Below are 27,500 nucleotides of genomic sequence, written 5' to 3'. Positions count from 1 at the left end.
ACACTATATTCCTCCGTCACACTATATTCCTCCGTCACACTATATTCCTCCGTCAAACTATATTCCTCCGTCACACTATATTCCTCCGTCACACTATATTCCTCCGTCACACTATATTCATACATCACACTATATTCCTCCACCACACTATATTCGTACGTCACACTATATTCCTCCGTCACACTATATTCGTACATCACATTATATTCCTCCACCACACTATATTCCTCCACCACACTATATTCTTCCGTCACACTATATTCGTACACCACACTATATTCCTCCGTCACACTATATTCCTCCACCACACTATATTCCTCCGCCACACTATATTCCTCCGCCACACTATATTCCTCCGCCACACTATATTCCTCCGTCACACTATATTCCTCCGTCACACTATATTCCTCCGTCACACTATATTCGTACGCCACACTATATTCCTCCACCACACTATATTCCTCCGCCACACTATATTCCTCCGCCACACTATATTCCTCCGTCACACTATATTCCTCCGCCACACTATATTCCTCTGCCACACTATATTCCTCCGCCACACTATATTCCTCCGCCACACTATATTCCTCCGTCACACTATATTCCTCCGTCACACTATATTCGTACGCCAACTATATATTCCTCCACCACACTATATTCCTCCACCACACTATATTCCTCCGTCACACTATATTCCTCCGTCACACTATATTCCTCCATCACACTATATTCCTCCGTCACACTATATTCGTACGTCACACTATATTCCTCCATCACACTATATTCCTCCGTCACACTATATTCCTCCGTCACACTATATTCCTCCGTCACTATATTCCTCCGTCACTATATTCCTCCGTCACACTATATTCGTACATCACACTATATTCCTCCGCCACACTATATTCCTCCGTCACACGATATTCCTCCGTCACACGATATTCCTCCGTCACACTATATTCCTCCGTCACACTATATTCGTACGTCACACTATATTCCTCCACAACACTATATTCCTCCGTCACACTATATTCGTACATCACACTATATTCCTCCGCCACACTATATTCCTCCACCACACTATATTCGTACACCACACTATATTCCTTCGTCACTGTGCTGTGTTTGGCGACACGTGAAAACGACGCTTCCTCAGCACGTTGGAGCACAAACCGAGCCAGGCAAGGAAAGCCACGAGCAGTTTCCAAAACACTGGTTCGTTCTTCATTCTTCGTTCATTCTCTTGCTAATTAATGGGAACATTCCTCATCCCCAATTCCACTGGAATGTCCGCCCGTGTAGCTCTCTGTGGACATACAAACCGCTAATGAATTTGTCCAGGTTTCCATGTGCACTCATCACGGTGCGTTTTGTGCAAGTTTTGCTTCCTTTTGGAAAGTGTGTCCTGCAGCAGGAACATGAAGGGGTAGTGGGGGATAGTGGGGGGTTGGGGTTACAATGTCGAAGTATCGACGTAACTGTTGGACCGAATGGTTCAACAAATAGTGAAATAATAACCTCCGTAACTAACCCGTACACACTTCAGCACTAAAGGGATAGAGTGGTGAGTGAGTGTTGGACAATGATCGAATATAAATGTGAAGAAAATCATCATCAAGAGGTAGGGAGAACAAAAAACGTACAAACAAACAGCACAACTCATACATCCATTACTAACGTGATACACCAGTGTGTGTGTGTGTGTGTGTGTGTGTGTGTGTGTGTGTGTGTGTGTGTGTGTGTGTGTGTGTGTGTGTGTGTGTGTACACATTTACTAAAATGTGTACACAAAAACACACTGGTGTATCCATGTCTACGACCTCCAGCTTTTCCGGTTCCTGCTGTCGTAGTTTAATTATAATCAATGGTACCGTTACAAGGACAGTGATTAATTTATTTGGGACAAAAGTTTGTGTCCGTTTAATGGACAAGATCTTGTTTTAAACCGTCTTTCCAATGTAGAACAAGAAGTAGCGGCAATGGGAGCTTCATGTGACGGTTCCACGGGTTATATTTATTATTGTGTGACGGGAGGAACCCCCAGAAAAGACACGGGACAAGCAAACAAAATTACATCGTGTGTAATAATATTTCTCAAAACAACAGAAAAATATATTAAAGAACATGGAATGAGCAAACACAACCACCACCTCCAGCACCACCACTACCACTACCACCACCACCACCACCACCACAACCAACAAGAAGAACAAGAACAACACATAAAAGATCCACTTTTCGTTTTTTCTTTTTTTTGTATACCTTGTCGAGGCTCATATGAGAGATAACACAAAACGCACAGCAAGGGGGGGGCGGGGGGGATGAAGCAAGAGGGGTGGGAGAGGGAAGGACAAAACAGTGGGGAACAGAGACATTAAGAGATCTGTGGAAGGGAGAGGGATGGGGTGGGGAATGTGGGGTATTCAAGATGGACATTACAGGGACTTTCAGGAAGGAAAGCAGGGAATTTGAAGGAGGTGGGCTTGGGTGGATTATCGGGGGTAGAAAAGATCGAGGATTTGGAAGGGGGATGATAAGAGGTGATGGTGAACAGCTGTTTTGAAGACCTGGAGGAAGGAATTGGATTAAACACAGTGAGGAAGTTTGTTCCATAGAAGGAGGAAAAAAGAGGAATGAAAGAGTGAAGGTGACCAGTGATTCGTGATTTTGGTAGTTTTACCAGAAGGTGGTTATTGGCGGACCATGAGTGACCTGCAGAAACGTGGTGGGGACAAATCACAGAGACAGCAGGGGGGGCGAGGCTGGAGAGGAGATGGTAGAAGACAGAAACACCACTGACCTGTCTGCAGTGAGAGAGTGAGAAGCTCAAAGACTCAGCCTCATTGCGGGAGATGCAAATGATCCGAAACGCCTTGGTTTCCACAGCGTAAAGCCGAGAAAGATGAGAAGCAGGAGCACCAGCCTAGAGGGGAGAGCAGTACTCCATCAGGCTGCGGACAAAAACTTTGTACGTGGTCAGGAGTTCAGATGGGCCGAGGAAGGACTTTGCACGATAGAGAATTCCCAGTCGGCGACTGCCTTTGGAGACGAGGTTTTGCAGTTCATTTTACATCCTCATTGAGATTCAAACAGAGACATGTAATATGTTTGTGAAATATTTTACATCCCCTTACCCTAACCTAGTAAAAAGTAAACGTTAACTTGCTGTGTGTTAATTAAACCCGTTACCGACACGACGGTCAGCTCACCTAGTATGAAGTAAATATTAACTTGCTGTGTGTTAATTAAACCCGTTACCGACATGACGTTCAGCTCACCTAGTATGTAGTAAACGTTAACTTATTGTGTGTTAAGTAAACCTGTTACCAACACGACGATGGACAGCTCACCGAGTATGGAGTAAACGGTAACTTGCTGTGTTAATTAAACCCGTTACCAACACGACGATGGACAGCTCACCAGTTTGTAGTAAACGTTAACTTGCTGTGTGTTTATTAAAGCAGTTACCGACACGACGGTAGATTCACCTCGTATGAAGAAAACTTTAACTTGCTGTGTGTTAATTAAACCCCTTACTGACACGACTGGAGGCTTACCTAGTATGTTGTAAATGTTAACTTGCTGTTTGTTAATTAAACCCATTACCGACACGACGGTCGGCTCACCTAGTATGTGGTAAACGTTAAATTGCTGTGTGTTCATTAAACCCGTTACCGACACGACGACAGTCGGCTCACCTAGTATGAAGCAAACGTTAACTTGATGTGTGTTAATTAAACCCGTTACCGACACGACGGTCAGCTCACCTAGTATGAAGTAAACATTAACTTGCTGTGTGTTAATTAAACCTGTTACCGACATGACGTTCAGCTCACCTTGTATGTAGTAAACGTTAACTTGCTGTGTGTCAAGTAAACCCGTTACCAACACGACGATGGACAGCTCACCTTGTATGGAGTAAATGTTAACTTTCTGTGTGTCAAGTAAACCCGTTACCAACACGACGATGGACAGCTCACCTTGTATGGAGTAAATGTTAACTTTCTGTGTGTCAAGTAAACCCGTTACCAACAGGACGATGGACAGCTCACCTTGTATGGAGTAAACGTTAACTTGCTGTGTGTTAATTAAACCCGTTACTGACACGACGGTCGGCTCACCAAGTATGTAGTAAACATTAACTTGCTGTGTGTTCATTAAATGCGTTACCGACACGACGGGAGTCTCACCCAGTTTGTAGTAAACGTTAACTTGCTGTGTGTTTATTAAACCAGTTACCGACACGACGGTAAGTTCACCTCGTATGTAGAAAACGTTAACTTGCTGTGTGTTAATTAAACCCCTTACTGACACGACTGGAGGCTGTCCTAGTACGCAGTTAACGTGCTGTGTGTTAATTAAACCCGTTACTGACACGACGGGAGACTTACCTAGTATGTAGTAAACGTTAACTTGCTGTGTGTCAATTAAACCCGTGATCAAAATGACGGTCGGCTCACTTCGTATGTAGTCAACGTTAATTTGTTGTGTCAATTAAACCTGTTCTCGACACGGTGGTAGGCTCACTCAGGATGTAGTAAACTTTAACTTGCTGTGTGTTAATTAAACCCGTTATCAACACGGCGGTAGGCTTACTTAGTATGAAGTAAACATTAACTTGCTGTGTGTTAATTAAACCCGTTATCAACACGGCGGTAGGCTTACTTAGTATGTAGTAAACGTTAACTTGCTGTGTGTTAATTAAACCCGTTATCGGCAGGAAGGTCGGGTCACCGGGTATGCAGAAAAAGGTATGTGGACATCCACTTTTGACGTGAAAACTGCGGCCGAGCCAAGTACTTCCCGATCGTGTTGTACAAGTCTTTAACATGGAAACTCCGGCCTGTCCAAGTACTTACTGATCGTGTTGTGCACATCTTTAACATGGAAACTGCGGCCTATCCAAGTACTTACTGATCGTGTTGTGCACATCTTTAACATGGAAACTGCGGCCTATCCAAGTACTTACTGATCGTGTTGTGCACATCTTTAACATGGAAACTGCGGCCTATCCAAGTACTTACCGATCGTGTTGTGCACATCTATAATGTGGAAACTGAGGCCTGTCCAAGTACTTACCGATCGTGTTGTGCACATCTTTAACATGGAAACTGAGGCCTGTCCAAGTACTTACTGATCGTGTTGTGCACATCTTTAACATGGAAACTGCGGCCTATCCAAGTACTTACTGATCGTGTTGTGCACATCTTTAACATGGAAACTGAGGCCTGTCCAAGTACTTACTGATCGTGTCGTACACATCTTTAACATGGAAACTGCAGCCTATCCAAGTACTTACTGATCGTGTTGTGCACATCTTTAACATGGAAACTGAGGCCTGTCCAAGTACTTACCGATCGTGTCGTACACATCTTTAACATGGAAACTGCGGCCTATCCAATTACTTACCGATCGTGTTGTGCACATCTTTAACATGGAAACTGAGGCCTGTCCAAGTACTTACTGATCGTGTCGTACACATCTTTAACATGGAAACTGCGGCCTATCCAAGTACTTACTGATCGTGTTGTGCACATCTATAATGTGGAAACTGAGGCCTGTCCAAGTACTTACCGATCGTGTTGTGCACATCTTTAACATGGAAACTGAGGCCTGTCCAAGTACTTACTGATCGTGTTGTGCACATCTTTAACATGGAAACTGCGGCCTATCCAAGTACTTACTGATCGTGTTGTGCACATCTTTAACATGGAAACTGAGGCCTGTCCAAGTACTTACTGATCGTGTCGTACACATCTTTAACATGGAAACTGCAGCCTATCCAAGTACTTACTGATCGTGTTGTGCACATCTTTAACATGGAAACTGAGGCCTGTCCAAGTACTTACCGATCGTGTCGTACACATCTTTAACATGGAAACTGCGGCCTATCCAATTACTTACCGATCGTGTTGTGCACATCTTTAACATGGAAACTGAGGCCTGTCCAAGTACTTACCGATCGTGTCGTACACATCTTTAACATGGAAACTGCGGCCTATCCAATTACTTACCGATCGTGTTGTGCACATCTTTAACATGGAAACTGAGGCCTGTCCAAGTACTTACTGATCGTGTCGTACACATCTTTAACATGGAAACTGCGGCCGAGCCAAGTACTTACTGATCGTGTTGTGCACATCTTTAACATGGAAACTGAGGCCTGTCCAAGTACTTACCGATCGTGTCGTACACATCTTTAACATGGAAACTGCGGCCTATCCAATTACTTACCGATCGTGTTGTGCACATCTATAATGTGGAAATTGAGGCCTGTCCAAGTACTTACTGATCGTGTCATGCACATCTTTAACATGGAAACTGCGGCCTGTCCAAGTACTTACCGATCGTGTCGTACACATCTTTAACGTGGAAACTGCGGCCTGTCCAAGTACTTACCGATCGTGTCGTACACATCTTTAACATGGAAACTGCGGCCGAGCCAAGTACTTACCGATCGTGTCGTGCACATCTTTAACATGGAAACTGCGGCCTGTCCAAGTACTTACCGATCGTGTCGTGCACATCTTTAACGTGGAAACTGCGGCCTATCCAAGTACTTCCCGATCGTGTTGTACAAGTCTTTAACATGGAAACTGCGGCCTATCCAAGTACTTACCGATCGTGTCGTGCACATCTTTAACGTGGAAACTGCGGCCTATCCAAGTACTTACCGATCGTGTCGTGCACATCTTTAACGTGGAAACTGCGGCCTATCCAAGTACTTCCCGATCGTGTTGTACAAGTCTTTAACATGGAAACTGCGGCCTATCCAAGTACTTACCGATCGTGTCGTGCACATCTTTAACGTGGAAACTGCGGCCTATCCAAGTACTTACCGATCGTGTCGTGCACATCTTTAACGTGGAAACTGCGGCCGAGCCAAGTACTTACTGATCGTGTCGTGCACATCTTAAACATGGAAACTGAGGGCGAGCCAAGTACTTACCGATCGTGTTGTACACATCTATAACGTGGAAACTGCGGCCTATCCAAGTACTTACCGATCGTGTCGTGCACATCTTTAACATGGAAACTGCGGCCGAGCCAAGTACTTACCGATCGTGTCGTGCACATCTTTAACATGGAAACTGCGGCCTGTCCAAGTACTTACCGATCGTGTCGTGCACATCTTTAACGTGGAAACTGCGGCCTATCCAAGTACTTACCGATCGTGTCGTGCACATCTTTAACGTGGAAACTGCGGCCGAGCCAAGTACTTACTGATCGTGTCGTGCACATCTTAAACATGGAAACTGAGGGCGAGCCAAGTACTTACCGATCGTGTTGTACACATCTATAACGTGGAAACTGCGGCCTATCCAAGTACTTACCGATCGTGTCGTGCACATCTTTAACATGGAAACTGCGGCCGAGCCAAGTACTTACCGATCATGTCGTGCACATCTATAACGTGGAAACTGAGGGCGAGCCAAGTACTTACCGATCGTGTTGTACACATCTTTAACATGGAAACTGAGGGCGAGCCAAGTACTTACCGATCGTGTTGTACACATCTATAACGTGGAAACTGAGGGCGAGCCAAGTACTTACCGATCGTGTTGTACACATCTATAACGTGGAAACTGAGGGCGAGCCAAGTACTAACCGATCGTGTTGTACACATCTATAACGTGGAAACTGAGGGCGAGCCAAGTACTTACCGATCGTGTTGTATACATCTATAACGTGGAAACTGAGGGCGAGCCAAGTACTTACCGATCATGTTGTACACATCTTTAACATGGAAACTGCGGCCTATCCAAGTACTTACCGATCGTGTTGTACACATCTTTAACATGGAAACTGCGGCCGAGCCAAGTACTTACCGATCGTGTTGTACACATCTATAACGTGGAAACTGAGGCCTGTCCAAGTACTTACTAATCGTGTTGTACACATCTATAACGTGGAAACTGCGGCCGAGCCAAGTACTTACCGATCGTGTTGTACACATCTATAACGTGATAAGCCAAGTACTTACCGATCGTGTTGTACACATCTTTAACGTGGTTAGCCATGTACTTACCGATCGTGTCGTGCACATCTTTAACATGGAAACTGCGGCCTATCCAAGTACTTACCGATCGTGTTGTACACATCTTTAACATGGAAACTGCGGCCGAGCCAAGTACTTACCGATCGTGTTGTACACATCTTTAACATGGAAACTGAGGCCTATCCAAGTACTTACCGATCGTGTCGTGCACATCTTTAACATGGAAACTGCGGCCTGTCCAAGTACTTACTAATCGTGTTGTACACATCTATAACGTGGAAACTGCGGCCGAGCCAAGTACTTACCGATCGTGTTGTACACATCTATAACGTGATAAGCCAAGTACTTACCGATCGTGTTGTACACATCTATAACGTGATAAGCCAAGTACTTACCGATCGTGTTGTACACATCTTTAACGTGGTTAGCCATGTACTTACCGATCGTGTCGTGCACATCTTTAACATGGAAATTGCGGCCTATCCAAGTACTTACCGATCGTGTTGTACACATCTATAACGTGATAAGCCAAGTACTTACCGATCGTGTTGTACACATCTTTAACGTGGTTAGCCATGTACTTACCGATCGTGTCGTGCACATCTTTAACATGGAAACTGCGGCCTATCCAAGTACTTACCAATCGTGTTGTACACATCTTTAACATGGAAACTGCGGCCGAGCCAAGTACTTACCGATCGTGTTGTACACATCTTTAACATGGAAACTGAGGCCTATCCAAGTACTTACCGATCGTGTCGTGCACATCTTTAACATGGAAACTGCGGCCTGTCCAAGTACTTACTAATCGTGTTGTACACATCTATAACGTGGAAACTGCGGCCGAGCCAAGTACTTACCGATCGTGTTGTACACATCTATAACGTGATAAGCCAAGTACTTACCGATCGTGTTGTACACATCTTTAACGTGGTTAGCCATGTACTTACCGATCGTGTCGTGCACATCTTTAACATGGAAATTGCGGCCTATCCAAGTACTTACCGATCGTGTTGTACATATCTTTAACATGGAAACTGCGGCCGAGCCAAGTACTTACCGATCGTGTTGTACACATCTATAACGTGGAAATTGCGGCCTATCCAAGTACTTACTGATCGTGTCGTACCCATCTTTAACATGTTTAGCAAGTACTTACCGATTGTGTCGGAAACGTCTTTATCATCCATTGTGCCAATGAAGGGATGAAAGATGAATATAAAACGCCTGTAGGGAAATTACCGGATGTTTTATTATTATGATTTTTTAAATAGTTTTACTTATGTCGACCAGCAGTACCCAACGTTGCCCAATGCGACCAGGGATACCCGGCGTTCCCGGTGCGAGCAGGGATACCCAGCATTCCCCGATGCGACCAGGGATACCCGGCAATCCCCGATGCGACCAGGGATACCCGGCGTTCCCTGATGCGATCAAGGATACCTGGTGTTTCCAGTGCTGTTCTCATCCTGTTGCCATTTTGAAGAAATCAAATTTTGTTTTTGTTCAATTTCTTTGTGGGGGCCTAAACCACTTCCCTGCACCTGAGGGATGGGGTCAGGGTTCATTTACTATTACCTGTAACATCACGACAAAGGTTGGAGGACAAAAGAGCGATTACAAATACAAATGCAAAATAATAAAAAAAAATTTTCAAAATACTCAAATTTTTTTTGAACCGAAAGCACTCCCTGGCTCTCACTGATGAATGTCTGAAAGTTTTAGTTCAGCTATCTGAGAAAAATGATGTCACACACACACACACACACACACACACACACACACACACACACACACACACACACACACACACACACACACATATATACACACACACACACACACACACACACACACACACACACACACACACACACACACACACACACACACACACATATATATACACACACACACACACACACACACACACACACACACACACACACACACACACACACACACACACACACACACACACACACACACACACACACACACACACACGTATATATATACACACACACACACACACACACATATATACACACACACACACACACACACACACATATACACACACACACACACACACACACACACACACACACACACACACACACACACACACACACACACACACACACACACACACACACACACACACACACACACACACACACACACACACACACACACACACACACACACACACACACACACACACACACACACACACACACACACACACACACACACACACACACACACACACACACACACACACACACACACACACACACACACACACTAAAAATCGTAGTTTGTGTTTTTTGGACCAATAAACCAACCCATAAAGTGAACATGCATCAAAGAGAATACGCTCGTTAATGTCAAACGGAGCTTCTGATCATGATGACACATCTAACCGTGTACAACGCTCTTGTACATCATCAAACAGGTGCGGACAATTACCCATTACATCGACATTCAGGATAACCGTGTACAACGATATTGTACATTAAATAGCTGCGGACAATTACACATTACATCGTAATTCAGGACTTTCTTTAAAAAGTCTACCTTGATGGACTTATTTAAACCCTTGGTGTTACGTACTTATACAAGTTTTTTGTTTGGGGGGGGGGGGCAAATTAAATAAAATCATTGCATCGTTGCGATATAAGAACTAAACAGTCACCTTACTTTGTTTGCATCATGGTTGTACGTTGTCGGCCATAGACTTACTGATCAACCCTCATGCTATTCAAGATCAATAGTTATTGTGGACATTTGGTGCAAAGTTTAATGATTATTTATTACACCGAATGTGGGTGGAGGTTATGTTTTCACGTCTGTCTGTCTGTCTGTCTGTCTGTTTGTGAACAGATTATCTCAAAAATTTATGGACGGATTCGGACGAAATTTGTTTGATAAATTGGGTAGGTGACAAGAACAAGCCGATTACATCGGAGGTTCAGGTCCCGATCCAGATCCGTCCGATCGGTGGGATACCAAATGTAAGCTGTTCAGCCTGGTGGTGGTATGCGCTCTACCGAGTGCCGTTCGAATCAGTGGTAGTAATATCATTAAAGTACAATTTTAAAAATGGAACCCTGAGGGAGAAGGACTTTGCGGTTTCATCTACATTCACGTATTGTTCCCTATAGGCCAACTGTGTAGAGCAAATATTGATCAACAATGACGCCATAAGTAAATGGCGTTCTTCAGGACGCTGACATGAACCTTCGCAATTAACCAATTATACAAATAATTGTTATTATTATGATTATTATTTTATTTTTATTTTTAAATCCTGTAATCAAACGGATGTTTTTTAAACTTGGCGTTTTGAGTTTGACCCTGATATGCCGTTTTGGATGTGAATGACCCGATACAGTATATTGTTGTGGATTCAAACGTTTGAGGATAAATGGATATTTGGTCACACATTTGAGAGAACAAACAAAACACAAAACGAGTCGACAAGTTTGCTTTTATTATTTTATAATAAAGGAAGATATGCCAAAAGCCAATGAGTGACAGTGGCCACGGTTCGTTTTGTGTTCATCAACCAAAAGCCAATGATTGACCGTGACCACGGTTTGTTTTGTGTATATCGAACAAAAGCCAATGAGTGACAGTGGCCACGGTTCGTTTTGTGTATATCAACCAAAAGCCAATGAGTGATCATGACCACGGTTTGTTTTGTGTATATCGAACAAAAGCCAATGAGTGATCGTGACCACGGTTTGTTTTGTGTATATCTAACAAAAGTCAATGAGTGACCGTGGCCACGGTTCGTTTTGTGTACATCAACCAAAAGCCAATGATTTATCGTGACCACGGTTTGTTTTGTGTATATCTAACAAAAGTCAATGAGTGACCGTGGCCACGGTTCGTTTTGTGTTTATCGAACAAAAGCCAATGAGTGACCATGGCCACGGTTCATTTTGTGTACATCAACCAAAAGCCAATCAGTGACCATGGCCATGGTTCGTTTTGTACATATCAAGCAAAAGCCAATGAGTGACAGTGGCCACGGTTTGTTTTGTATATATCAACCAAAAGCCAATGAGTGACCGTGGCCACGATTTGTTTTGTGTGTATCAACCAAAAGTCAATGACTAACGGTGACCAAGGTTAGTTTTGTGGAGATCGACCAAAAGCCAATGAGTGACCGTGACCAAGTTTAGTTTTGTGTATATCAACCAAAGCCAATGAGTGACCATGGCCATGGTTCGTTTTGTGTATATCGACCAAAAGTCAACGAGTGACCATGGCCACGGTTCATTTTGTGTATATCTATGAAAAGCCAATGAGTGATCGTGGCCACGATTTGTTTTGTGTGTATCGACCAAAAGTCAATGACTGAGGGTGACCAAGGTTAGTTTTGTGGAGATCGACCAAAAGCCAATGAGTGACAGTGACCAAGGTTAGTTTTGTGTACATCGACCAAAAGTCAATGAGTGACCGTGATCAAGGTTAGTTTTGTGTTTATCTATGAAAAGCCAATGAGTGACCATGGACATGATTCGTTTTGTGTAAATCTATGAAAAGCCAATGAGTGATCATGGCCATGGTTCGTTTTGTGTACATCGACCAAAAGCCAATGAGTGACTGTGATCAAGGTTAGTTTTGTGTACATCGACCTAAAGTCAATGAGTGACCGTGGCCACGATTTGTTTTGTGTATATCTATGAAAAGCCAATGAGTGACCGTGGCCACGGTTCATTTTGTGTATATCTATGAAAAGCCAATGAGTGACCGTGGCCACGGTTCATTTTGTGTATATTTATGAAAAGCAAATGAGTGACCATGGCCACGATTTGTTTTGTGTATATCAACCAAAAACCAATGAGTGACCATGACCAAAGTTAGTTTTGTGTACATCGACCTAAAGTCAATGAGTGATCGTGGCCACGATTTCTTTTGTGTAAATCTATGAAAAGCCAATGAGTGACCGTGGCCACGATTTGTTTTGTGTATATCAACCAAAAGCCAATGAGTGACCGTGACCAAGGTTCATTTTGTGTATATCTATGAAAATCCAATGAGTGATCGTGGCCACGGTTCGTTTTGTGTTTATCGACCAATATTGTTCCTTTTTTTCAATTGAAACTCTTAAGCCGAATTATCGTTTCGATTAACAAATGATTCCTCCATGTCCGAGCCGCTTGGATTCTCACTGAGCGAAACAAGAAGTCCCGTTGTCCAAATATATTCCCGTAAAATATTCAAACTCTTGTACGCAAGCTCCCTTGCCGCTGGACAAAATCAGCACAGAATTGTCTGTTTGTTTTGGCCATTTTGGGCCAAAATATATTTGGTGTCCAGAGTCCCAAAAATGTTAATCACCTCCGGAGCTGCGGAATCTTCTTTTTCCTGTAGTTCCCGACGTTGGGACGCGAGTTCAGCGGTTTCACGTCCATTACAAACCGGGTTCAAACGCTCACTCGGTCCTCGCGGAACGTTATTTCTTCCCCATTGCGCAGAAATCACAAAACATGCACAGTGAGCGGCGCGGTGCCCGGTCAGAGTCCCGTTTTAATGGGTAACCGGATCGTTTCGATCGCGATACGGGACTGTTTGCTTTCTCTGGATCCACAGGCACCCCGTGCCCTCGCACTACATGACCAGGACCCATGGAGCCTGATGTGCCTGAGGCTCGGTCCGGGTCGCTGCTGCGCCAAGTTTGCTTTTCGTGGCATCAAGTAACCGAATGATTGACGTTTCGATGCATTTTCGAACCGGACGAGCTGTGTTCACGCTTCTCACACGGGCTTCTCTGATCGCGGTCCCCTCGCTCTCCCTTACCTGTGCTATCCCGTAAATGATGGTGGACGAGATGATTAAAGTGTTAACCGTGAAAAACAGAGCTTGTGTAAACGACGTATCGAGGTTGGGTTCTGCTCGTGCCTCGTAACCGTACCTCCTCGTTAAGGTGTAACGAATGGGTAGCTAGTGCTTCGACAAGTGTCGATCCCATGTCAAAATCCTTCCCCCACCCCTCATACCGTATGATCCCCACCACAGGTTTGGTTCCAGAACAGGAGAGCCAAATGGCGAAAACGAGAGCGTTTTGGGCATATGCAGCAGGTTCGTCAGCATTTCGCAAGTGCGTACGACGTGCCGCTTCTACCGCGAGGGGACACCTATGCACAGGTGGGTCACACGCCTGGCACTGTGTAGCACAACGCTCCATATACATCATGATGAATGTCCGTGTGATATATGTGCACAGTGTATTACCGTGGACCACCACCAAAAGGGGGCCCGTGTCTGTGAACTCACCGCCGTCCCCCATCCCCACAAGATTTCCCAATGTACTCGTACTACACATAATGTCCTTCAGGTCCCACACGATGGTGTTACCTTTTAGTTGTCAATGTCTGCGTTTGATTTCTGACCCGACTGTAAACTGTTGGATTTGTGCTTCACACGCAGGGTATTGTACCGTGAACTGTGTTGGCCATTGGATGGACGTTAAAACTGGGTGTTCCATTTGCTGACATTAGCTGATGGACGCCAACCTTCCTCTGGTGTCTTCTGTGCGGAGTTCGCGAGTTATTGTCGGAATAAAATTGAGTTGCTGCGCAAATCGACTCCAGTTCAACCTCAGACCTGGCCAGCAGGTTCATGAAAGACTCGGCCCAAATACTTTCAAAAAATAAAAATAAAAAGAATAAATGATGGACGACATTGTGGGTCTGTGTCGGCATCGTTACAGCTCCGTGTGGAGCACAGCGACTTGTTGTGCTTCCCGTGTCTCATGATGCAGGTGACGATCCGTTTCCTGGATTTGATTCCCCACCCCCATCGAGTTTGAGGACTGTTCAAAGGGTTCTCCCAACGAGATGCCAACGATGGTCCAAGCAACCAACTCTTCCAATATGGATGAGGATGTAATTCGTTGCAAAACGAACGAAACACCGATTATATACATCGGACAATAAAAACGGCATATTCTGGACCATTGTATACCTCGCTCAGAACCTTTTGACCACTCATTGGAGCTTGTGTTAGGTGGAAAAGCAATTTAAGGTAAAGTTCGTGGCCTGACATTCAAAAAAAAAAAAGAAAACGACCAATTAATTTTAAATCAAAGGGGAAGAAAAATCTCAAACTGAATCACGAGATCAAATATTTAATTTTCTAATTTTTCACTTTCACACGCAACTATTATGGCCCCGATATCTGCAACATCCATGCACCCGATTATTTCACATAGTTTCTTGGTACGAGTTATGAACGTCATCAATTTAATTCTTCACTCACATCGGGTCATAGGTCAAATATAAGAAGTTTCAGATTTATCGGATAAGGATTTCTCCTCCTTCTCCTCCTCATCTTCCTCTTCCCTTTATAAGGGGTGAGGTCCAGTGGCACCAAGCTTACACCCTGCCTCGACCACAATACTCCTCCACTTCCCTCTGTCCTCAGCCAACTCTCCACTCTCTACACACCCCTACCTTACTGATATCCCTCCTCACACAATCTTCCTATCTCAACGGTGGTCCACCTCTTTTCATCCTACCTTACTCCCTCAACCTATCCGCTCTCTTGTTATTCTCTCTTCTCCCATCCGCACCAAGTGTCCAGCCCATCTCAGCCGGCATTTCACCAATCTCCACGTCAAGCTCATCTGCACACCAATCTCCTCCCTCAGTTCATCCATCCTCCTTCTATCCACCCTCTTCACTCTTGCAATCCTCTTGACCAAGTTGTTCTCGCAAACCTGCAGCCTCTGCTGTTGTTTTTCTGTCAACGCCACCGTCTTCAGACTGGAAAGGTAGGCCAGCGTTACACACGACATCAGAACCTTCCCGTTCAATTTCCTTGATATCCTTCTGTCTGCCATTAATCCTTCCACTCTCCTCCACACATTCACACCAATCTGAATCCTCCTCCGCACCTCTGCCTCTGACTTAACATCCCCGGTCATTGTTCCCCCAAGATACTCAAACCTATTTCCCTGTCTGAACTCCTTCCCCTCTAACCCGATATAAATTTATTTTCTCTGCTGCCTGACCTACATCACCTCAGTTCTCTCCATACTCATCTTTAACCCATGTTTCCCAAATGTCTCCTTCTAGACGAGGCAAAATCTGTGAAAATGTGTCTATTTAAGGTGCTGAAGGCAAATGGTGTTAATTTATGCAATACAAGCTATTTAGGGGTATTGAGGGGTTCTGAACTCAAATTTTATGTATGCACAGCTCAAAATTGAGAAATCCAAGATGGCCGACAACAACGGGCTGAAATGTATTTATGTTCATATATTTTTGACTAAACAAGGTAGAAACTTGAATGAAATGTGCTTTTGTAGGTTTTCATATATGGGGAATCCAATGCCATATTCAGTTTTGATATAAAAAGTGAAGAAACTGATTGAAGATGAATAATACGTTGATCAGATAAGATCCACAAGCAGGTTGATCCTATGTTTTCAGGAATAATTTACTCAGTTTGCAGTTTTTTCTCATTGCAGATATATCCAATGTAATATAATCCAAATACTAATAATATAATAATAATAATAATAATAATAATAATAATAATAATATGTGAGGGCTCACAACCCCACAGGCGGGCTCCCTGTGGACCGTCCACTTCTTGTTTGCTAAGCCGTTAGCTGTGAGCTAGACGCCAATCACATTGCACAGATGGTCGACAAACTGACTACCGACAGATTTCAGCAGCCCATGAAAGAGTTCCCGGCAGCTCTTGCAGTTGATGACCTGAATGCTGAATTCTAGTGGGACTATATGACTATGGTCAGCATCCTACTCTGCTTCACAAGAGCGCAACGTGATGGATCATGGGATCTCCACCTATATGCGTTCAAACGTATGCTGCCATTCTTCTTCAGGTACGATCACGAAAACTACACCAGATGGGGTACTGTATACCTGGCTGAGATGTCGGTTCTCCCACCAGAAGTCCTCCTTGAGTTTCAGGAAGGCAACTTCCTAGTAAGACGCACTGATCGACGCTTTAATCAGGTTTCGGCGGACCAAAGTATGGAATGGCTAAACGCTACAGGAAAGATGAGTGGAGGTTTATTAGGTATCACCAGAATAGCATCCGCACTCAGTAGATGGACATTGTTATATAATCTGAGAATGGTCATAGCTTCTCAGACAACAGCAATGCTGGGACTGCCAATGGACGATGAAGACGATGAGTACACACACAATGAGTGCATGAAAAGTAGGATGAAGAAAGACGACTCTGATGAAGGCAGCATAGTTGTATCGTTGATACATCATGGCGTGTTTCAAGATGGCGGTGACACATTGAAGAACATAATCAACAAGGATGTGGTCACCCCTGTGATTCAAGAATCTCTGCTTGGTACAGAACACCTTGGACAGGTGCAAATGAAAGTCTTCGTGGACAAACGTCTGTGTGAACCTCCAGATCATAACCAGCACCTGCATCTAAAATCACCCATTAAAAAGAATAAGGCCAAGACATATGCCTCTTTGTATGAAGTCGTGCAACTTTCCAAGGGCAAGCAAACTACTATCAAAGTGGACAGGAACATTCTACAAAGGCTCATAACAGCTTATAGAGCAGGGCGCAAGGTAAACCTAGAAAACATCCTCAAGCATGAACTCATGACCGTCCCACTATCTTTGGCCACAACTAGTGGTAGTCGAAATTCCACCAACAAGTATGTGTGAGCAAACATACTGACGCAACAAGTCAAAACTCCTGCAAATGTTACACTTGATGAACCCAGCTGCCTGCTCATTGACGGCCAAGCACTCGTGATGGCACTTGGAAAGCTGCCTGACATTAGAACGTTTGGTGACTATGCCAACACATTTGCTAACAATGTGTTCAAGATGGGAGCAAAATACCAGAGGATAGACGTAGTCTTCGACAGGTATCAAGGCGAATCAATCAAAGCAGGTACCAGGACCAAACGCAAGCAGCACCACCGACCGGTATGTCGTCAGATAGACAACGAGCCATCAGTTTCTCTCCCATCATACTGGTCTAGCTTTATGGCACTCGAGGAAAATAAAGCAGATCTCGGTTTACTACTTTCAAACCATCTGATTGAACACACCTTGAGAGATGGACCAGTGGTTCTAGTAGCAGGGGGGTTCGCCGAAGCGACCACTGTCAAGTCATCTGATCCAGATCTCGAAGTCTCCTCTCTGAGGGCTGACCACGAAGAAGCTGATTTTACACTGCATCCATGCTAATATGGAAACGATAGTTGTGTCAGTACGTGATACAGACGTGCTTCTTCTACTTCAAGCACGCTATGACAGAATGGAATGTACACGTCTCTACATGAAAGCTGGGACGTCGAAGGCTCCAAAGTATTTCCCAGTACATGAAATTCGCATGTTGCTATCTTCTGGTCAAGTGGACAAACTACTTGCCTTCCATGCCGTAACCGGCTGTGATAGTGTGTCTCAGTTCAGTTGCCACGGAAAGAAAACAGCCTGGCAGGTGTTCCAGCAACATCATACTGATCTGATTGGCCGAGGCAAGGGCACTCTCACCGAAAACATAGCTATACCAACAGAGAAATTTATCTGTAAAATATATGGCGTGCCCGAGGTCGATACATGCAACAAAGCACGAGTCAAGTTGTTTTGTATCGGTCGTGCACAAAAGACTCTGCCACCAACCTCAGATGCAGCAAAGTTTCACATCATGCGTTCACACTATCAAGCAAGTGTCTGGAACCAAGCACACTCACCATATCCTGCTCTTCCTCCAGAGACAGAAATGGGATGGATGCACCTGGACAGTCAGTGCCACGGCTACTCTCTCTGCCACCTATCCCGAAAGCATGCAGGGATATCACCTCATGTGGTTGTACGAAGGGGTGCCTCAGCCAACGCTGCAGCTGCAGGAAAATTCGCATGAAATGCATTGAGGCATGCAACTGCAGGAAACTTGGCGACAACTGCCGGAACACTCATGACGACCGGGAATAAGTTCATGTGTGCACATCTACCTGTACACACAATGAAGAACTGTATATAACGCTCTGACAGCAAATATGATAAACTCATGCAATTCATGCACGATTAAATCTAAAATTCTTGTCATTGTTCTCATGTTACAAATAAACAAATTGCTTGTCAAATGTTGGTTTACGTCGAAGCGCGTCAGTGTTATTTGGGGGTAGCTTACTTTGCTCAGCCAAAATGGGTATTGCATCCCACTTATATGTTTCCTGCTAACATTTAAATCATACGTAGTGCCTCTGGGCTTTAAAAAATGGGCGGTCTGTGTTCCTGGTGGGGAGGGAGAGGGATGGGGCTTGTGGATCTTATCTGGTGGACGAATTATTCATCTTCAATCAGTTTCTCCACATTTTATATCAAAACTGAATATGGCATTGGATTCCACATATATGAAAACCTACAAAAGCACATTTCATTCAAGTTTCTACCTTGTTTAGTCAAAAATATATGAACATAAATACATTTCAGCCCGTTGTTGTCGGCCATCTTGGATTTCTCAATTTTAAGGCATTATCGGCCATTTTTGAGCTGTGCATACATCAGATTTGAGTTCAGCACCACCCAATACCCCTAAATAGCTTGTATGCCACAAATTAACACCATTTGCCTTCGGAAAGTTGATTTTTGGAAAATTTACCAAGACTATTCCACTCCCCCAGTACTTCCTGCATCTCCCACCCATTCTCCACCACAACAGCCAGATTGTCTGCGTACAACATCCTCCCCATGCTATCCCTCAAGCTCGCTTTTCTGCTTACCAGCTGCATCACCATGATAAACATGAGCGGGCTGAGAGAGCTTTCCTGCCTCAAACGGATGTTCACACTGAACTCCTCAGACATCCCAGGATCAACCACAACTCTTCCCTTCACTCCCTTGTACATCCCTTCCACCAACCGAACTTCTGCTTCCAGCAGTCCCGTACATCTCAGTGTCACCATCACCATCTCTCTCGGGACAGTGTCAGAGGTGTTCTCCAGGTCCCAAAGCCATTTCACCTTGCACCTCCAATTGCTTTTCCACCAGCTGTCTCAGCATGAACATCCCATCCATCATCCCTGTACCCTTTCTCAGCCTCTGCTGCTCTTCTTCAATCTCTACGTCCATACTCTTCATTATCACCCCCCCCCCCCAAGCCAGAATCCTCTCCAACACATTTATGACAATACTTGGGAGCATAATGCCCCAGTACTTCCCTGGATCTTGAACATCGCCCTTCCCCTTCCATATCAGCAAAATAAACCCTGTCCTCCAATCCTTCAGAATTGAACCCTCTTTCATACATACATTCAACAGCCTTTTCATTCAAATGACTCCAACTTCTCCCACTGCAATTATCATCTCTGTACACACCTCATAAATGATTGGCACTCTTCCCTTCTTCAATCTTTTCAATGCCGTTTGCACTCCCTCCTCCATGATCTCCACCAGCTCCATTTTCCCCTCTACAGAACATGGTTGCTTCAGCTAACTGTAGCCCCCCTCTCTGGTTCAACAGCTCCCCAAAATATCCTTCCCGCACCTTCAATACTACCTCCCTCTCTGTCAGGAGCTTCCCACCCCTGTCCTTACCATCCTCATCCCAATGTCATGAGCCAATTTATATATAATCTTCCTCCCACCATCCTCTTCCAACTTTACACACCTCCTCTTCCATATAATTCCTCACCTTATCCACAGCTCTCTTTGCTGCTTTCTTCTTCTGCCCATATAGGTGCGGCAACCCTGCATCCGGCAACCTCCCTCTGTCCTTGATCATCTCTATCCTCTTCCAAACCTCCTTCTTTTCACCAAATGCCTTTGTTACCTCTTCTGTCAACCATACCTGGTTTCTATCCCTTAAGGGTGCACCCTTTCCTGACATCCTTCCACACAAAACTTCTGTAGTTCCCCTAAACGCCTTTCCTGACTTATTCCGCTCCTCATCCGAACCTTCCGCTTCTTCCCTAAGTTGCTCACACCTGGCCCTCACCCTCCTTGTACTCAATGCCAACGTTTCCCTGACACTTCCCCCACCTAATAATCTTCTGATCTCTGCCCTTAACCTCCCTCCTTTTCTTCATCCCTACCACAAAACAACACAGGCTTGTGCTGGGTGGTAACATGCTCTCCTGCCACTGCCTCACAATCCTTAACCCTCTACAACTGTTGCTTCCTTAGCACCACCAAATCCAGATCTGTTCTATGCTGTCCACTCGTATAGGTAACTAGTAATGGCTGGAATACCACTTTCAATTCAACCAATACATTACTGATGATGTCATCCTTATCACCCTATATACCCCATGGTGAGTTGACACATGCCAAGTTAAATTTTTTTCGTTGAGCGGTTTTCGAGAAAATTATGTCCATTTTTTCCTTTATTCCAATATGGCTGCCATACTGTGTGACCGATGACATCATAAGTTTAATTCCTCATGCACATTGAGTCATAGATCAGATATATGAAGTTTCAGATTTTTTGGAAAAGGATTTCAATTCAACCAATTATGGCAGGAACACCACTTCACTGATAACATCATTGTTACGAACCCATGGAAAGTTGATGACGTCTGCAAAGTTTCAATTTTTTTCGTTGAGTGGTTTTGGAGAAAATCTTGTCCAAATTTTTTCCTTTTATCCAATATGGCTGCCATTCAATGTGACCGATGACATCAGAGTTAGCAAAGAAACAGTCTCCATTGGGAGTCCGTCTTATGTTTCAAGTTTTGCATCAATTGCAGAAGCGGTTGCATAGAAATCCATTTTTAGAGTGAAAATATATAGATGGACGGACGGACGGACAGACGGACACACACGGGCATTGCAATGAAATAGTCTCACATCCCCTTTGGGGCGAGACTAAAAACAGCAGATAAAGCTTGTTCGACCTGGTGATGTTACATATACCAATAACACGATTGGTTCCTCATTTTCATATTCATTGGTCGGAATTGGATTTCCATTTTTCCTGAAAGCAATACAAGTTCGATAAGTCCTTCCAATTTGACCAATAGTGACGCAATACCCTTTGGCCTACCACAAGAAAACCTTTCGTATTTACTTCTATACTAATAAATAAGTGTGTGTGTGTGTGTGTGTGTGTGTGTGTGTGTGTGTGTGTGTGTGTGTGTGTGTGTGTGTGTGTGTGTGTGTGTGTGTCAGTGTGTGTGTCCTCCATAACTCCAAAACCATGAAACCTCACAGCCTGAAACTTCGCATGCATACTGAGGGATCCCCAAGGAAATGCAAGAGTGAAAATTGAGTGTTAGGGTTAATTAAAACACACCTTTGATGACAATTAACAGCATTATTTAATTATATCCTTCATCAAGGCATTATCATTGGTCCGCCCTCTGTTAGCCTGCTACTGGGGTCTAAAAATTGCCATTTTGTTCGGCCTGTTCAAACACGCCTTGCTTTGAAAACACGACCTACTCTCACGGACTAATTAAAGTATATAAATCGAAATATTATATTTGAAAATCGCATCTAATGGACTCAATAAGTGTCGAAATCTGGAGTGAAATCTTAAAATTTAAACAAATTAGTGATTTCTTTTTAGCAGCGTCTCGCTTAGTGAATGCTGCTCGAAGAGAGCTCGGCGTTCTTCTTCTTCTTCTTCTTCTTCTTCTTCTTCTTCTTCTTCTTCTTCAGACAAAACCTTTTGGACTCGGCTCTTTTATATACAGGATCCGGATCTCCTTAAATACTAAACACCTGTACACATCCTCGCATTGAGGGTGCCTTTTGAGAGCGTCTATCATCAACTTTAAAATATATTCGGACATTTGCTTTTAAGTTTCGAAAAGTTCATGTTACTATATAAAGATTATTCCATTTAATATATTGTAATTTCGTAAATACACTATTTTCTCGTCATGAACGAAGATCGTCCATGACGGACGTGACGTGACTGCACGTGACGAAATATCGGAAGTTGTTGTTGTTGTTGTTGTTTTTTTTTTTAATTTAAATTTTTCTTCCTCTTCTTGTTCTTCTTCTGGTGAAGACAAAACCTTTAGGACGTGGCTCTTGGACACATTTGTCCTTGTTTATTTCAACTAAATGTATTTACTTAAGCAAAAGCATTGAACTTAACTTTTCCTACTGTCCAGGAAATTATATTTAGTACAGAAAAGATGAAGGAATGTGCAACACCGTGCTGTCTCACCTTTTACAATCCATGATGATAGAGTGGACAGGGGTCCTTTATTCGGTAATTATCGAAGCAGTTTACTTTTTCCTGTTTTGTGCGATCTACTTTCATGACAAAATATTAATATAAATACATTCATAGTTTCTGCAATGTATTAGTAGTCGGTAGTAGCTGAAAACAGAGGTACATAGACAGAACACACAGAGGTCGGACATGGTGGGGTTTGTGCGTGCCTGCATGTGAGCAGGTTCAAGGAACAATTATGGGTTGGGGCACGCACGCACACATGCAGGCGTTTGCCAGGTACATATCAGGGGGTTTAATTTCTCAATACTCCTGCCCAGTTTTACATAGAACATGGTGGTTAAAAATAAAAAGTTGCTGTTTGGGTGTGTTTTATCTCTCCGGCAATGACCTCATACGCTGCATTCCATTCCCCTTACATTGGCTCCCCCCACCCTCTTAAGCTGCCTCCCTCTCCCCTCGCGTTGTCTTCCCCTCCCTTTGAGCTGCCTCTGGCTACCCTCGCGCATCCTCCCCCACCCTCGTGCTTACTCCCCCACCCTCGTGCTTTCTCCCCCACCCTCGTGCTTCCTCCCCCATCCTCACGCTTCCTCCCCCACCCTCGTGCTCCCTCCCCCACCCTCGCGCTCCCTCCCCCACCCTCGCGCTCCCTCCCCCACCCTCGCACTTCCTCCCCTCCCCTCGCCTCATGCTGCCTTTCCATTCCTCCCTCACCCTCGCGCTCCCTCCCCCACCCTCGCACTTCCTCCCCACCCTCGCACTTCCTCCCCCTTCCCTCGCCTCATGCTGCCTTTCCATTCCTCCCCCACCCTCGCCCTTCCTCCCCCACCCTCGCCCTTCCTCCCCCACCCTCGCCCTTCCTTGCCCTTCCTTCGCCTCATACTGCCTTTCCATTCCTCCCCATCCTCACACTGCCTTCCCCCTCCCCTCTTGATTACTTCCCCTTGCACTTCGTGCTGCCTCCGCCTCCCTCACATTATCCTCCTGCCAAACCCCCTCCCCACCATACAACTCTCCGGAGGTCAACGAGAGGAAGGACTGTCAAAGAATGTGTATTTGCTGGTACATAATAAATGGATGGTCTATTTACCATCATGATGGAACTTTGTTGCATGCTGACATTTTATTTTTACTTCATATTTACTTTTGGTAGTCTTATATGAACAGTAAGACAGGATAACGACTGAAGAGTCTTCAAGTGATGGCTTGAGAGGAGGGTAACATGGTGGTGGCACAACTTCTGATGGCTCCTATATGTTACTTCATGAACAGTTCATGTGTTTCAGGTTAGCGTTCTTGCAAGTTCAGCCATATGTTGGGGCCATCTATTTATTACGAATCCAAATGTGGCAGAAATATTTGATCATCCCACTCCCCGCTCTGGCCCACTTTTTTCTTGCGCTCCATACAGCCCCCCCCCCAATATTTCCATCTCTTTCTCCTTTTCTACCTTCAAACCTTCTTTCCCTTGCTTCCCCAGTTCTCTCACAACCCATACCCTTACGAACCTGAAGCTTGGTACGGGGCTGTCTTTTATTATCCTAAAACACCAGCACCCTCCCCCAGCTGCATGTCCTTTATCATTCAATGGCCTCTTTCGTTTCTCATTTTTAAAGGATCATTACTAATGGAAGTATTGACTCGGATTTGTGCGCAAAAATGAAAAGGGACTGTGGTGGGACATCAATCCATAATATGTTGGTTGAAGGCCTGTGCACACACACACACACACACACACACACACACACACACACACACACACACACACACACACACACACACACACACACACACACACACACACACACACACACACACACACACACACACACACACACACACACACACACACACACACTATGCAACTTATTATTGCACAACACAAAGTTGCAAATACATGTGGGGAGCTGCATGTTGCATTGTTCGGTTTTCTGTCCAACCTGCAGTCTCAGCAAATGAGCCCGATGGGTGATACATCACATGGGTGATGAAATTGATGTGATACAGTCATTAAGTTGCTAAATGTATGCACAAAGTTGCACAAATAAAAGTTGGCTGAAAGTTGTACACTTTGTGAAGGGGGACAAAAAAGTTGAAGAAATGTTCATGATGCACCGAGGCCTTTACTTCCTGACGAGTCAAATTTGCTTTCAAGCAACTTCTTTGTTGTGGAGGGAAAGTGCGAGCTGGTTCACAATGCGAGAGAAAACAATTCAAACAAATCCAAAGCAAACCAAATCACCTTCATTCTTTGAAATCGAAAGATGTCAAAAAGAAACCACGTGAAGCTGATGTGGACACACTTTCCTGAGCTTTGAGACGAGGACACATCCCTTAATAACGACTGTTTTACTCTGCACAAAGTGAAGGGTACTGCAGCGCCCATCACTGGTCTGGCTACAAGATTATTTAATTGTGAGAAGTTCAGAAGGTGCAGTTTAAAAAAGTTCAAAAGGATAGAAGGATAGTTTTAAGGTTTGTGAACTCGCCTTGGGCTGTCTCGTCTACGTTTGAATCTCCACACAACTATAAACTGTCACATGCCCGCGAAACAACAGTGACTTTTAAGCCTGGCGGTTTTAGTGACTTTTAGGGCTTTCATAAAGCTTCAAAGTCACGAAGTGGATGGGAAAATGATGTATTGCCCCGACGAGCCCCCAAAAGGGCGAAACTAGTTAGCAGCTTTGCTATTCATGTGCCTGGTGACGGCATTTGGTCTTGGCATTTTTGTACTGGCAAGACGCCTTTCTGGAGCTGCAGTCATGACGTCTAAGGCATTCGCTCATGTTAGACAACCTAATCATCTTCATACAATTCCCAATGGCTAAAAATAATTGTGATGCTTCTTGGTTGTGATTGATGGGGTGAAAGACAATGTGCCCATGTGGCAGATGGCACTTGTTCTTCCCAGATCCTGCAGCAATAGCTGTGATGGGACTTGATCTGGTGTCCTCAACAATCACAGTTATGGGTACATAATTAACCAGTGTGTGTGTGTGTGTGTGTGTGTGTGTGTGTGTGTGTGTGTGTGTGTGTGTGTGTGTGTGTGTGTGTGTGTGTGTGTGTGTGTGTGTGTGTGTGTGTGTGTGTGTGTGTGTGTGTGTGTGTGTGTGTGTGTGTATATATGTATATGTATATGTGTATATGTTGTTGTTGTTCGTCTTTCGGCTGCTCCCGTTAGGGGTCGCCACAGCAGATCATCCGTTATGATCCGCATACTGATTTGGCACAGGTTTTACGCCGGATGCCCTTACTGACGCAACCCTGGTCACCTCTTACGACACAGGGATAAGGGTTGGGTTTCGCCATGATTCCGGGCTGCCAGACACCCTCTCATAGCGCGGCCCAGCGCAGAGCTCCCGTCCTCAAGCGATCCTCCAACCCAAGCCTCTGAGTAGCCAGATTACAGGCGCACGCCACTACGCCCGGTGTGTGTGTGTATATGTGTGTGTGTGTAAATATATATATATATATATATATATATATATATATATATATATATATATATATATATGTATATCTATATATGTGTATATATATATATATATATATATATATATATATATATATATATATATATATATATCTACATATGTATATCTATATGTGTGTGTGTACATACACACACACACACACACACATATTGTTGTAGATTTTCGCCACTCCGGCATACGGACGACCGCCTTTAGCCCGATTGCGGCCGTGCGCGCCCACCTAACGTGGCAATCAAGTCGCAGCTTCTGGATCAACACCAAAACCCAGCTATGGGTGTTTTTAACACACCATAAACCAGCCAACTCTTCTGTCCACGCGCTACAGGGTCGATCGCTGAATTGTCGATGTACCTAATTATTCGCGCGGACAAAAATGCCGGGAGTTTATACCTCAATGGGACCTGCACGAAAACGAGCCGCTTAAGCAGCTCATTCCGTATGCAATTGCTGAGCGGTTTTATATCGCCAAGTCCCGTCGGACCAGATGTACGTTTTATCGGCTTATAATCAGCCAGCAAATATCCCGAACGCAATTATGGCAGTCAATGGAGGAAGGGACGCAACGAGCAGGTGACATTCAAACAATGGGGGTATTTATTTTCGATGCACATAAGCAGTGAATGGGGGATGGGGACAAGACACGAGCAAAAACCTACAGCCGATGTCTATTTATTATGTACATGCACTTCATCAGTTTGTTACTTATGGACAAGGCACTACAGACTTTCATGCAAAACCCCAGAAAGAAAGAACCGGGCTCGTGAGCCTTTATAACTGATCGGAGCCGGGATGATCAAAGGGGCTCTGAGAGACCGAGTAGGCGACCTGGCCACCCTCTTGGTGAC

General features: G+C 44.4%; 1 protein-coding gene and 1 long non-coding RNA gene across 4 annotated transcripts in view; one reads left to right on the top strand and one right to left on the bottom strand.

The window, feature by feature from the left end:
* Positions 1 to 4,403, bottom strand: part of LOC147025688 (uncharacterized) — a 24,742-nt gene extending 20,339 nt beyond the window's left edge. Inside the window, exon 1 of the long non-coding RNA XR_015057974.1 lies at positions 2,801 to 4,403. This is a non-coding gene — a long non-coding RNA (uncharacterized LOC147025688). The remainder of the gene's footprint in view (positions 1 to 2,800) is intronic.
* LOC147025687 (homeobox protein aristaless-like 4) overlaps positions 1 to 27,500 on the top strand; it is a 70,313-nt gene that overhangs the window by 5,772 nt on the left and 37,041 nt on the right. For 2 of the 3 annotated variants that reach the window (XM_085880366.1, XM_085880367.1), the window contains exon 3: positions 14,036 to 14,164. The exons of the other annotated variant lie outside the window; for it this stretch is intronic. In XM_085880366.1, the coding sequence (XP_085736492.1) occupies positions 14,036 to 14,164 (129 nt within the window). The remainder of the gene's footprint in view (positions 1 to 14,035; positions 14,165 to 27,500) is intronic. 3 annotated transcript variants of the gene reach the window in all.

This window comes from Eptatretus burgeri, chromosome 5, assembly GCF_056783735.1.
Source record: "Eptatretus burgeri isolate ZD-2024b chromosome 5, Ebu_testis_v1, whole genome shotgun sequence".
NCBI lineage: Eukaryota > Metazoa > Chordata > Myxini > Myxiniformes > Myxinidae > Eptatretus > Eptatretus burgeri.
This window is presented reverse-complemented; position numbering and strand designations above follow the sequence as displayed.